Raw genomic sequence first — 13,980 nt, 5'->3', positions numbered from 1 at the left:
TATATACATAGTTTAACAAATGAAAAGACAGGTGTTCCATATGCCTCTTGTGAATATTCTTTAAAAAGACCTTTACCCAAAATTCTGTATATTGAAAATAACTACATATACACAGATATTTATCATGACTGAAACTTCTAGTATGAAATGAGGTGGAAGTACAACAGAATGCCCTCCTGTAGAAGCAGCAGTGTAAAAGCATCCTGTGAGTTTAAGCAATTTTAAGGCATAACTTAAAATTCAACGGAGAAGAAGACCCTTGTGAGTTTCAGATTAAGATTCCACATTCCAAAAATAGCACTAGCTCGCAGTGGAAAACTACATTCAGATAGAAACCAAGTTTCTATCACTTTATATAAAAGTCTGTCATCCACAGGGACATAAGTTCTTGGCAGACTGATGTCTACTCCATTGTCTCTACTTATGAGTCTAGACCTGTCACAGCTACTAATGGTATACTATTAATTTTGAAGAAAGCCTTGGGCAAGTCTTTTTTCAATTGAGGGCTATTTTCTTTCGTTTTTGGAAGAATCCTCCTTTGTCATCAAAGTCACCTTTACTAGTAAGGTATTGCTACTGCAAACGTACTGTTTGGTGGAAACTCTTACAGCGAGGTAGGTTTTAAGTGAACTGCATGAATAGATGCAGACAGACAAGGTGATAGTGACATTCTATTTAGTTTTGTAAGTGTGTGTTCATCAGCAACCAGGATGGCTTGGCAAATGCGTCTCAGGAGGGAACACCGAGGCCAATGGTGGTCGCTAATATCCTCTCCCTCTCTCCTTGTTACCTGTGCTTCAGGGCAGCAAGCATGCTATGAATTGTAGCTGTTGTAAACAAAATCTGCCCTTATTCCCTTATAGGGGACACAAGAGCCCTTATGGAGTCCTTTGTAGGTTCTCCATCGGTAGGAGAAAATAACAGAGGGCAACCAAAGAATATTGAGAAGCAAAGCAGCTTGTAAGCCTGATCTTTTATTAAAGCTGTTGCAGCAGGGTGCTCCCCTCACACGGAGGACCCAGAACAAAGGTGTGCCTGCCCTTATATAGACATTTTTAATTCTTTGCCCTGGAGCTCAAGACCACCCCCAGAAACATCATACATACATCACAGAAGGGGTGTAACCCAAGACCACCCCCCACAAACATCATACCTACATCACAGAAAAGGTGGTCTACAACAGAAATTTGAATGTTGTTGTTTTTCCCGTCTGCCAGGTTATCTGATAATGCCTTATCTGATTGCCTTTCCTGGTAGTCTGGCCACTCCTTTGAGATGGTGATTACCCAATTCCTGAGACAATGGGAAGGTTCCCTCAGCCCCTCCCTCCTTGCAGAGAAAACATTTGGTCAGTTTGGGAGTCAAAATGGTTTCAGGATGGTCTTCCTGTGCTGCTCCAGACATGTGGTCCACATATCTACGTACGTGCTTGGTTGGTACATTTATGAACATTTACTATATATATGACCTTAATTTTTTTTATTACATAGCAACAGTGAAGATTACAGCCACCGGCTGAAAAAGGGACCTTTACTTACAATCTAGTAAACTGATTTTTTTGTGGGGGGTGGGGTGGGCACCAGGGTAGCATAAGCCTGCTCTGGAGGCACCTTGCCCAGGTGCTAGCTCTGCTTTACCACCAGTTTCTCTACTTAGCTCCCCCAATATGCGTGCATTGTAAACCTGTTGGGGTGCTAGTGGAGAATTACAAGTAGAAACCATTTCAGAAGTTATGCTTTCAGCAAAACTGAAGTTATAAAACCTGAAATAAAGATTTTGCTATATAGGTGTTTAGACGAGACACTGAACTACAGCCCCCTCTAGCAACCGAATGTATTTATCTCAGTGTTATAGGGATTAAATCCAAGTAAGCTTCAGGATGCATCCTGAAGGGTAAAACAGCCTAAGCTAGCTAAGACTGTATCCCAGCTTCACATTGTAATTAGCCACTAAAGATTTTCCTCTAATGCTGCTAAGTGGCATCCTTATCAGTCAATCAAAAACAAACCAGCAGTTCAATACGAGGCCTGGAAACTGCCTTATTGTTTCAGATAACTAGTTTGTGGAAACAGATGAGGAAGTGCCCTAAGCTCCGCAAGCAATGACGTAGTAACAAGTAATAATTTAAGTGTGAGCATCTTCAGAAATGCCTAGGCTGCAAATAGCTCCAGCTCAGTGAATTCATGGCAAATTAGGGGACTGGAAGATTGTTTTCCTACAGTACAGTAAAAGGATTTTGGCTACTTTGAGTCTAAAGAGTGGACAAGGTTCACAGAATCTCTGACTTGTTCAATATTTTTTTAGACAACTAAAATGTGCATTGTCAATATATACTTATGCAAACCTTAACATGGGAGATAAACCACAGCACACACCCCATGCAATGATGTGAGATACAACGGTAACAAACTGCTTGGAGCTACAAAAAAGCCTGTAGCACACTATTCTGAGCAGTGCTAGCGTCTGTTGCATGGTCTCTGGGCTCTGTGGTGTCTCAGAGACCAGCTAAGTCTGGGGCCCTGAGGATGAGGGCAAGAGAAATTGCGCCCATCGTCTGGCATTTATTGTTGAGTTCAACTAGTAAGCAGAATCAGTGCAGCAAAGCAGCTAAAGAGCACGAGTCCGGTCTCATTGGGTAAGTCACTCTCTCTCAATCCAAGATTCCTTTCTCACCAATTCACTCATTCATGCGACAAGTTCTAGAAATTCAGATATTCGCAACCACTCTCCTTATCCTCACATTACCTGACATGGGGAAGGTGTCTCAGATATAGCTCAGATGTTTTATTTCAAAACTGCAAACGCACTGACTTCTATAAGAAAAAAGTATTCTCACCTCAGGATCATCATCATCAAAATCATGATAGGTGGAATGATCAGGATTATTCATTTTATCCAACAGTTCAATAGCAAGCGTCCGGGTCAAGGGCTGGGTAACAAAAGGATGCTAAAGAGACAAAATGAAGCAGGAAAGAAAGCAAATGGAATTTGCACTAGAATTTGAAAATTTTAACATAGATAGAAGTTGGGCGAGCTCCCTAAAACCAGCAGTAAAAACAAAGTTTAAGTCTCCCCAAGGTTATCAAGGCAAAGTTCAGTCAAGTGCTCACTTTTCCTGCGCACTCCCACATGGGAACACACAGACTAAAGAAAGAAGCAGCAGCTCATATGATTCTATGCACAGGGGAGGAAATCAAATAAACAAAAATAGGTGTTCCATAGGGCCTCAGCACACCAATCGTTGAACCAACCGGATATTGTATAACCTAATACGCCACCCCAACCAACTGGTTTCCCCCACCAGGAATTATTTGCCTGGGCACCTCCTTATGGAAGGCTTCTTCACATAAGGACAATACTACAGACAGCCTTTTAACACAGTGGAAAACAATAAAACGTAAGTTATACCTGTAATAGTTTTTCAGCTGTGGGTCTTTTCTTAGGATTCTTTGTAAGTGCCATTTTCACAAAATGGTGGAAGCTATTTGACCTTTAAAATGTAATTGCAAGCTTTAGAAGGTTATTTGGTGAATACAATAATCAATACAGTGTGGCTATATAACAAAGGTATTTACCATTTCATTTTGTCCTTTAGCTTGGGAGACTGAAAGTTGCTTTTTGTCATTAGAAAGAGTGCTCTGAAAAGCAAGAACACTTGTTACTTGCTGTTTAAGAACTACAAAATCGATATTATTTTATATCCAGGAAAAAAAACTCTGAGATGCCTTCAGTAGGGGAAAAGATTTTTTTTGTTTTTTGTTTAAAAAGGAAACAAAAACAAAAAAGACCCTACTCTATCAATGGGCCCATAACATCCAAGTAGAATGCACAAGGCAAGAATGGCAGCTATCTGATTTACATCATAAATTAAATGCAAAAGCAATCTATCTTGGGTTTTAAAAAAAATGTTGAGTGTCTTTGATGACAGGGGTAGCTATACTTATTTAAGGCCTTACTGTTTGGTTCTGTAAAGACACTGTGCACCTGAAACACAGGGTATATACAATGGCTTCTGTAGGGCTCTTGCAAACACGACTCTCATTTCCCCCATCAGCTGCCTTGGCATGTGATCTTCTGAGAGCAGTGCAATAGCCAAAGCTCTTCAGCTGTTACAAGCAGCACTCTTGATGGCTCTTCTTCAGGCCTCTAGCACACAGGCTACATCAGGCATAGGCAAACTCGGCCGTCCAGATGTTTTGGGACTACAACTCCCATCATCCCTAGCTAACAGGACCAGTGGTCAGGGATGATGGGAATTGCAGTCCCAAAACATCTGGAGGGCTGAGTTTGCCTATGCCTGGGCTACATCTATATGTGATAGCTCAGGAAGAATTGTCAAAAGGATGCTACTAGTAATTTGCAGGACATCTACTCCTGAACGGATGAAGTGGGTTGAAGCACACTCAGAAGACAGCATGTGTGTGCAGGGGAAAGGAATGTAAACCAAAAGCTCTTGAGAGACCTGAAGTCACCACTGCTGCCCATGTCTGAAGGTTCATTTTTCTATCCCTCTATTGTCTCATGCTAAGCAGGCTTTTATGATAACTGAATATCTATTTTGGAAAGAGACTTTAGAAATGGCAACCACATAAACCCTGTATCATAAAGCCTTAAAGTAAGAGAACTATCCCCTGCCCACATTTTTCATATTTGAAATTGTTCCAGAGCGCTTTCCTAGAGACATAAGGAAGAAATAAAAGGAAAGAATCACACCTTTCCTTCTTTTTCCTTCCTCTATCCAACAGCTGCCAAAGCTGACTGTGCAGGCCATCTGTCAATGGACAGAAAAATGCAAACATGCAGGCAGGTTCTGTATTCTGTGGTTAGTACGTTCTTTTTAAGAAAACCTGAAAATCACATGTATCCTCTCGTAGTTATTTTCCTATTTTCCAGCTTTACATACATTTACCAACCTCATAGGATGCAAGTCAAACATAGGGGGCTGAAGTTCTGCTAGTTCTATAGCAGTTATTCCAACAGCCCATAGGTCACAGAGCTGATTATAGCCACCCTTCCTTTCAACTGCAGCAACTTCAGGGGCCATCCTAAAAAATCAGAGAACACTAGATTGGAATATGCAGCAAGTTCTAATCCTTAAATTTTGGAAACACAATGCAGCCCAAGCAATTTTCAATAAATTTCAGTGTTAATCTCCCTGTTGTTCATTACACTTTTAATTAAGCCAAAAACAGCAAACGCCCTCCTACCTTCACGCGTCCCAATGCCAGGTCAAGGTTGCTGTTTTTCCACTTTGCCTGCCAACATTTCAACTGGCTATTCTAATTGTATCATTAACATTTTACAACATTTATCTCCATGCTACAAGATCTATAAATACACACACACACCCTCAACTGCTTTTGAGGACTCTTTCTTTTGGGTAATTGGCAACCATAACTTTGCCCAAGTATTGTGTGAAGATTGAGAAAGACATGCCTACTGCAAGTCCTTCAAAAATGAATCCACAATCCATGCTGAATCCCCTACTGCCCAAACGCTGATCGAGCGACAACCCACAAATCCTGATTCTGTCATCTCAAAACAAATGTTACACAATTCATAAAGGTTTCCCCATCCACTTCAAGACAAAATGCAGCTCAAGTTATATTTTTATCCATGCAACAAGTATTACGAAAGAAAGGAGAATTACCAATATGGTGTTCCAATGAAAGATTTCCTTTTAGCAATTGTAGCTGTTATTTGTGCTGCTACTCCAAAATCAGCTGTAAAAGATTTGCAGGCAATGTGATGTAATAATTAACATGCTTATTGTAACAAACAGAACAGTCAGAGTTTTATGCAGCCCAGATATTTACAAACTGGTTGGAACAACTTTTGAAAGCCTTTTAAATCTTTGTTTCATATTTCCCTCTAACTATGCAATTATCCTCAAAGTGCAAGAAAGGCCACATTAAGCAATTCCTTCCCATTTCTAAGACAATTAGTCTTTTCATTTTGAATGGGCTACCTTGCAGCCTGCTCCTGCACCCTTCTGTTTCTTCCTTCTATTGTCTCCATTTAAACTGTACAATAAATACTGGTCACCATCCAAAAGAGCCTCTAAGTGTATGCAGGTGAAAAATTCACATACAAACAAAGCTTTCTAGTTTCCAGCCCCGCAAGTTCTGACAGCTGAAGAGGAAAGCCTTCTTTGAAAAAGAAAAAGATGAACAGCAGCTTATCTCTGCAATCATTCTGGTAAAAACTTCAAAGCAAAAACTTGCCAGGCACACATACAACTTCTTTGGATTGTGACTGTACGCTTTCTGCTTTCCTAAGCAAAGCTACAAATAATGATACGATACTTCGCTGCTCAACCATCTGGATGATCGTACTACAACATATAGCAAAGTGTATATAGAAGTGAACGTACCTACCTAATTTCACATAGCCGTTATCAGTTAAAAGAATATTTGCTCCCTGGAGGGGGGAAATGGCAACAGACAGCTTTTTAGACTTCATGTTCTTTTAACTGTTTTGACACAACGAACATGCTACTTAATATTCAGAATATAAATGCTAGGAATGGAACAAAACTATAGTGCCATTCTTGCATATATTTTTTAAAAAAGGATAGCAACTATAGAACCATATTTGCAAACGTAAAGAGAGGGGTGGCAAGCAATACCCACCCTCAGGGTGATGATTACAGAGCTGTCCACCCTCATATCAAGACAATTTGGAACCAATGCCATAAATAGGATATCCTAATTGGAATATATGTCATCATGAAATATGGCACAGCAACATTGCTTTATTTTATTAAGTTAAACTGGAACTAAATATACTTCTGCAAAGTATACACTTTGGCTCTTCTTTGCCAGTAAAATAGCATTTTGGGTACAACAAACCACAGATATCCTTTACAAGATGTTGTTCAAACAGAAATAACATATGGTGCTTCCCTAAAATCATCAGCTTGAATCCTCATTAGCCCAAGCCGACTTCAGTTCGTAAACCCCCTTCACAGTTCACCCCTGAGGTTTGACAGACCCTGTAAGAATGGCAGGTTGATTTCACCCAAGGTGATTTCAGTCGCTAATGTAAATCAGTGATTCTTCCTCCCCCTGCAACCTCCAGCATCAGTTCACAGAGACCTTCAGCTCCCAGTGTTCCAAACCCAGGGAGATGAAGGATGGGGCTTTCTTCAAACTGTCAAACCTTGGTATAGATCCGGAAAAGCATGAGCACAGTGGAGCTTTCTTGATCTCTTTCCTTTCTGCACTCCCCAGAGTTATTCCTAAGGTAGGAGGGCCTTCTGGAATATCATAGGACTGCAACACGCACCCCTTAAATAGGAAAGTGTCTTCTGCTTGTGCAAGGGGAACTCTATAGATTCCACTTTATGTCTTCATCAATTTAAACTGTATTTTGCATCATCCACATGCAACACAGATATAATCCCACAGGAACAGAAAAGCCATTAAAACATAACTGAAACAAAACCTCTGCCAAAGCACTTCACTAGACCTTTTAAAATGACATTTCTGCCTTCTTCCTACAATACATTTATATGATCCCAATTTTTAAAACCAATGGGACATAAAATCATTATTTCATGGTTAACATTTTAACTGAGAACTGTATACACCACATGAAACAATTCAAAGAATCACCTACCTTTATGTCTCTGTGCATTTTTCCTCTACTGTGAAGGTAATATAATCCCTATAGTTAAAAAACAAAAGCCATTAGAAAAAGTTGCCTGTGTAAATTCATGTTTTATTCTATACAGGGGGAAAACCAACTAGATGAAAAAAAGCTAAATGGTGTCTCTGCTATGTGTCTTGATTGTATTTTCATTCACATCACTGCAGGACCAACCTACATTTGAAAGGCTGACAGAAGGAATAAGGAAGGAAGCGGAAACAAGACAGGTTCACTCTCTCCTTTCAAGGCAAAGGAGTAAGTGAACATCTTCAGAAAAGCATCTCAGATAACTCAAATTTAGGCAACGGCAAAAACCACAACAGAAGCCCATAGCTATACTGAAGCCTGCAATCGTAGGTAGCGCACTTATGTTCCTTCCTTCTGAGCAAATGTGTTTGGAATTTGGGTGCTGCTTGTACTGGCGGTTCATCAGCAAATACAAATAATCAGAAGTACGCAAGAATTTTTCGTGAGCTACAGAGCAGTACATCTGATGCCTAAGATTCTAAGCCATAAGATAGGTATGTTTCTCTGCAGCACCCTAAGCCAACACACACATATGTAATACATAGGCAAACGCATAAGCTGCAGCACTGACTCCTTTGTGGGGGAGGCAACTAAGAACTGGACAAGAAAAATATGTGGCAAATCTGGCTGGGAAACCCAGACAGATGGGTGGGGTATTAATTATTATTATTATTATTATTATTATTATTATTATTATTAATCAGAGCAATACCTAGAATTAATGCACAATTCCGCATCCGTCAGTATTCAGCAAAAGATGGCGACTTATCTTTTTTCCTCCAGATTATTTCTATGCTAAAGGCTAACAATATAAGAATAATATTCACCTGTAGTGTTTCTCTGCTAACATAAGCAATTTGCTGCTCCGAAAGAGGTCCAGTTACTAGAAGAAAAGAGCCCCCCCAACAAAAAATTAGAATGTTCACCGCAATTTCACTGTTACTCTTCAACACCTCACTGCAATTTCGTTCCCTTATCGTTTCTCACATGCGTGCGCATGCACGCACACAGTTAATATTCCTAGCCCGGAAGCAGAAGAAATACCACCACTTCACATTTTGCCAGAAAGCCAAGGCAGGCTCACATATAAGGATTTTGGCTGGAATTTGTAGTGATGCTCCAAAGGACCAAGGCACAATTCTGTTTGGAGGGTGTCTTACCCCTTTTGCCCAGATTAGAAAAACCTAACAACGATGTTTTTCACGTACTGGGTCCCAAAGCGTGAAACTCCCTACCTCCATATATTGGCCTTTGTTTCTCCCTACTCACCCTTACAATGCAGCTGCAAACAATCCCCTTTTTGTTCTATACTTGGCTTTCAAGAGTTGCCTTTGTTTTCCTTTCCATATCTTTCTTTTGCGACGTTTCTCCCTTTTAAAGAACTTGCTTGGTATTTTAGGATATTTTATTATTTCTGTAAATCCTTGTCTATTCTTTCTCAGGCCCCCAAGAGTGATCTGGGTGTGTGTGTGTGTGTGTGTCAGTAGGGGAGTGTATCTAAACAGCCCAAACTCTCAGGTTCTACGTACTTTAGAAACTATGATCAGAGTACCATGAGCTCAGTTTCTTGGAGGGGGGAGTTGTGGAAGATTATAATCAGATGATCTAAACTGAACTCTAGATGTAGCTAACATGGAACAAGTTGTTAGAACTATTCTGTCTAAGAATCTCATGGAAATACATAGAAGATTGTGCTTAAAATCTTTTGGATTTTACGACTTGCATATCTAACGGTTGACACTGGCCTGGGTGAGAGAAACAGCTTGGAAATTAATTAAGAAGCAGAATATTTCACTCTTTTAAAAAGCAGGTTTGCAGCCAAAATCAGTAGTAACAGGAAAGCATTAGCTCCAGACATCTGTTCAGCCACACACGTAAAATAAGCTCATTTCCTAACACACAGGTGGCACCATCACAAGGACACCATCAATCAGAGAAACACAGGAATGACGAGGCATAACGAAATAACACAATATGCCTGTAGGAGAGAAGAGCTCTCTTCTTTGTCGAGCATAAAAGAGTGACACAGCTTGAGTAACAGAAAGGTCACGCTATCATTCAACGGGAGGGGAAACCCTCCACTTTCCCTCCCTGTGAATTTTGTTCAGCTATTGCAAGTGGAGAAAATGCCGTCTAGAGAAATAAGGGGAGGAGATTAGCAAGAATACCAAGGAAACTGCTTTGCAGCCCAGCAGAACCCTAGCCAATAACAATATGCTGCAGTGTGTCCAGGTTTCTGCTGAAATATGACCAAGCATCATCACTGGGTTAAATCCCTTCCATGCTGTGCAAATAAGACTTCTGAGTGGGGCCGCACTCTGTGACGCTGGGCATATTTGGGGCAGCAAACTCTGCCTTCAGCATACTGAAAACTGTACCACACTAGGTGGGCCAAACAAGCTTGTTACCAGGGTACATGTTATATTAGTAAGTCCACACACGTGGCATATTATACTCAATAAGGAGATTTGGTTGGCATTTTCCAAACCCTGCTGTATACTTGACTAGCAGCGAAAATCAAAACATCCAACTATTCAACATTCAATCTAATAAGATTAAATGTCTGATAAACTTTGCTGAGCAATAAGTAACAATGCTGGGATCCTAAGCATACTTTCATTTTGCTGTTTTTACCACTAATTGACTTGTTCCCCTGTTAGAACTGTTTTCAAATTTTGTTGCAATTTATCTATTTACAAGAGGAACCGGCAACAAAATGTTGCATCATATCCTCCTTTCTGTTTGGGGTTACAGATAGCTATTCCATTCAAGCAGGGCATTCCACTTTCTCTTTTCCAACAGACACTTGGAATTAGGTGGTTACTAAACATGATCAGTCCTCATTGAGATGTTCCCTAAGTACAGTGGTACTTCGGTTTACGAACTTAATCCGTTCCGGAAGTCCGTTCTTAAACTGAAACAGTTCTTAAACCGAGGCGTGCTTTCCCTAATGAGGCCTCCCACCGTCGGTGCCCTCCCACCGTTCAGATTCCATTCTTAGACCGAGGTAAAGTTCTCAAACCAAGACAATACTTCTGGTTTTGCAGAGTTCATAAACCAAATCGTTCGTAAACAGGACTGTTCTTAAACCGATGTACCACTGTATAACAATTCTTCCCTATTGTTTCTCAGAGGCCCCATTACGGCTCCACTTCTGTTGGCACTTGCCAACTGAGTTTTGTTATTAGAGGGAGCCATCTGTAAGCTGCCTTGGGTTTGATATTATAACAGAAAGGCAGGAAACGAAATGTAAAAGCAAACATATTAAATTCCACTGAGAGCAATAGGACTTAATTGTGCCTAGGATCAGGTTGCAAATATTTCACTATCACATATCCAGAAAGCAACAGGGATTGTTACAAGATGTGCAGAATTTCAGGTCAATTTACTTGTTTCACAGTTTTTATTTAAGGGATGGTGGTGTGCAAAGAGATTCTACTATTATTAAAACACAGGTGTCTGTTGAATATATTAAGGTAAAATGGAAGTTTAGAAGTGGATTATCCATCCTCTAATCTCCTTTAACCTGAGTGTTTTACATAACTACCTTCTTACAACTGTAACCAACTACAAGCTTTCATAACTGCCAGTGCTGAAAGCAAAACAAGGTAATATTCAGAAAAAGAATTAAGGCAGAAGGGCTCTTATACTGAGCAGTTATTAGTCAATGAATATTCATATTACAGTGGTACCTTGGTTTACAACCATAATCCGTTCTGGAAGTCCGGTTGTAAACCAAAACAGGTTGTAACCCAAGGCGCTCTTTCGCCAGTGGGGCCTCCCCCCCAAAATTGGTTGTAATAAAAAAAAATGGGTTGTAATCCAAAAAAAAGGGACATGCACTTCTGGATTTGGCGTGGTTGTAATCCAAAACGGTTGTAATCCAAAGCGGTTGCAAACCAAGATACCACTGTATAGTCAAGAGGCTTGGCCTGTTATTTTGTGGTGCCTGTAGGCTATATAGTTCATACATTATATATATTTTCTTGGCTTTAAAATAAACTTTTCTAGGTCCAATCTGGAATTATTATAGGAGTCAACAGAGCCCTCTTAATTTTCCACCTCCTATCTGCAGTTCCCAAGAAGAATTACACCTCTCTTTAACTTACCATGGTAAATGTCCTGCAATGAACCACCTCCACAGAACTCCATGCAAATCCACAGTTTATCACGTCTAAAAATCAAATTTTATTAGTTTTGCATATTTATAAACAATAAATAAATGGTTAGCAATGGCAACTTTGCCCTACTTTTTGGATAAGCACTAAAGCCTGCACCTTTTGCCCTGCACAACTCTCCCTTATCTATCTCCTGCAGTGAACTCCAAAACTGACAAAGAGTGCTCTCCTCTTTGAATTGGGCACCACATCCATATTCAGAAGTGTTCTTTGTCACTGTTACATAACTATGGGATTTTCTTCTTGGAAGAGGTGCTGAAGGAAATTATGCAATACCATTTGGTGGTGGCATTTCAATGGCCAGTCTTTGGAGAATTGGTTGGTATTTCATTCTATTAGGATTTTTCTTAGTTTTCTACTGTCAATGCTTACACTTCTGGTTTTAAAATGATGTAACCAATCTACGGCCTTCAGAGTAAGCAGGAAAAAAAATCTAAAATAAATACAAAACCACATGAGGCAGCACATAACATGCCGACATGGTTCAAAATGCTGTCCAAATGCAGAAGTTGAGACACAGTAACAATTAAATATGCCGCACAATGTAAAAAAAGATGCAGGACACATCTAAATAATTATGCTGCATCTCAGCTTCCTGGCTAATTTACTATATTTGCCACAAATGTAACAGCACACATTCTTTCATTCTGATAAAACTGCAAACTAGCCACACAAGATTTGCCTTGCTATTTTAGGAAACTGCAGTTCCTTCCAGATCATAAAGAGTCTTAACAAGGGAAGTCTGCATTGCAGGGGGGTGGATAGATGATCCTTGTGGTCCCTTCCCAACTGTACAATTATATGAGTCTATGAATTGCATGGTTTTCATGAATAAGGATGTTGGAATTCAATGGAATTCATGCTACTTGAAGTAACTCAATGAGCCTTCACTAAAAAGCCAGCCTGATTAAACTCAATGAGTCTTAAGAAAACAAGTATGAAACAGCTTTAAATAAACTGCTGAAGGCAAAAATATCTTCAGCTAAGGTTCAACAGCCATGTCAAAAATGTGGTTAAATTCAATCATAAATGGTCCCGGAAACATTCAAAGCAGCATATTTAGGCTTGATGTGCTCTGAGTAGTTCCAATGAGAGTTTAGAAGGAACTACTCAGGGAACATCTTTATAAACAACTTGGATAAAGGAATTGAGGAGATGCTTAGCCGATTTGCAGATGACACCAAACTGGGAGGGGTAGCCATTGCCACAGAAGACAGAATCAAAAAGTGAATGCTCTTCTATGCTGCATTGACAGAAGTATAGCATCCAGTTCAATGGAAGTAACAGCACCACTCTATTCTGTCTTGGTCAGGCCGCATCTGGAATACTGTAGGGCTGTCTCAATACATTGTTGGCCCAACACATGTGGCTGGACTTTGAATGGGTAATCTGGCCTTTGAGATATATATCATTAGGAGCCACCCAATTAACTAGGCTGTAATTTGCTTTAACAGATTTTAAAATTGTATTTTTAAATTATTGTAACTCGTCTGGGGACCTTATATGGTGAAGGGTGGATAAGAAATCTAATAAAAATACAAAGACTCTTCCATGAATAGGATGACTCCACCTGTTCACAGAAGAACACCATTTAATACAACCCTTTATCGGAACCTCAGCCTTAATACATCAAAGCAACACTGTCAACTGCATATCTATAGGCCAATGGTCACAATAAAGAATCTCAACAATGAAGTAATTCATAATTAAGTAACAAGACATTTCTAAACTGTAATAAAACAGGCATAGCTGTGACAGTTAATTAGGACAATCAACTCTGCCCCACCCCTGACAAGTCTCTTGTACCTACAGCTAGAGGCATTTGGAAATTTGGCAAGAGGGGTTCCCTCAACCCCCACCCCATCACAACAATGATAACTGAATACTAAGAAGAGCTTCACTTGATACATTTCTGTTTTTCTGGCCAAGAAGCCATGCCTAAGGAAAAGCTGACAACCTGATTAACAAGAGAAACAGCTGGAGAGGAATTTCTTGGTCTTTAACGCAATACAGAGAAAGTGCTGGCCAATACAGGAAAAGTACTCTGCAGAAGTATAATAAGGATTTGTTCAACTGAGGGATGATAGCATTAATTGATTAGCCAGCCGTGACTGATTAATTCTTT

The 13,980-nt window shown here is 39.9% G+C and overlaps 1 protein-coding gene across 7 annotated transcripts in view; it reads right to left on the bottom strand.

Annotated features, from left to right (window-relative positions):
* Positions 1-13,980, bottom strand: part of MAP4K3 (mitogen-activated protein kinase kinase kinase kinase 3) — a 70,391-nt gene that overhangs the window by 43,192 nt on the left and 13,219 nt on the right. For all 7 annotated transcript variants that reach the window (XM_053383512.1, XM_053383515.1, XM_053383513.1 and 4 more), the window contains exons 4-12: positions 11,787-11,851; positions 8,505-8,560; positions 7,621-7,668; positions 6,378-6,420; positions 5,651-5,723; positions 4,914-5,045; positions 3,576-3,638; positions 3,409-3,490; positions 2,837-2,947 (exon numbers count right to left, since the gene is read on the bottom strand). In XM_053383512.1, coding sequence (XP_053239487.1) covers positions 2,837-2,947; positions 3,409-3,490; positions 3,576-3,638; positions 4,914-5,045; positions 5,651-5,723; positions 6,378-6,420; positions 7,621-7,668; positions 8,505-8,560; positions 11,787-11,851 — 673 coding nt within the window. The remainder of the gene's footprint in view (positions 1-2,836; positions 2,948-3,408; positions 3,491-3,575; positions 3,639-4,913; positions 5,046-5,650; positions 5,724-6,377; positions 6,421-7,620; positions 7,669-8,504; positions 8,561-11,786; positions 11,852-13,980) is intronic.

The sequence above is a fragment of the Podarcis raffonei genome, chromosome 3 (assembly GCF_027172205.1).
Source record: "Podarcis raffonei isolate rPodRaf1 chromosome 3, rPodRaf1.pri, whole genome shotgun sequence".
Lineage (NCBI taxonomy): Eukaryota > Metazoa > Chordata > Lepidosauria > Squamata > Lacertidae > Podarcis > Podarcis raffonei.
This window is presented reverse-complemented; position numbering and strand designations above follow the sequence as displayed.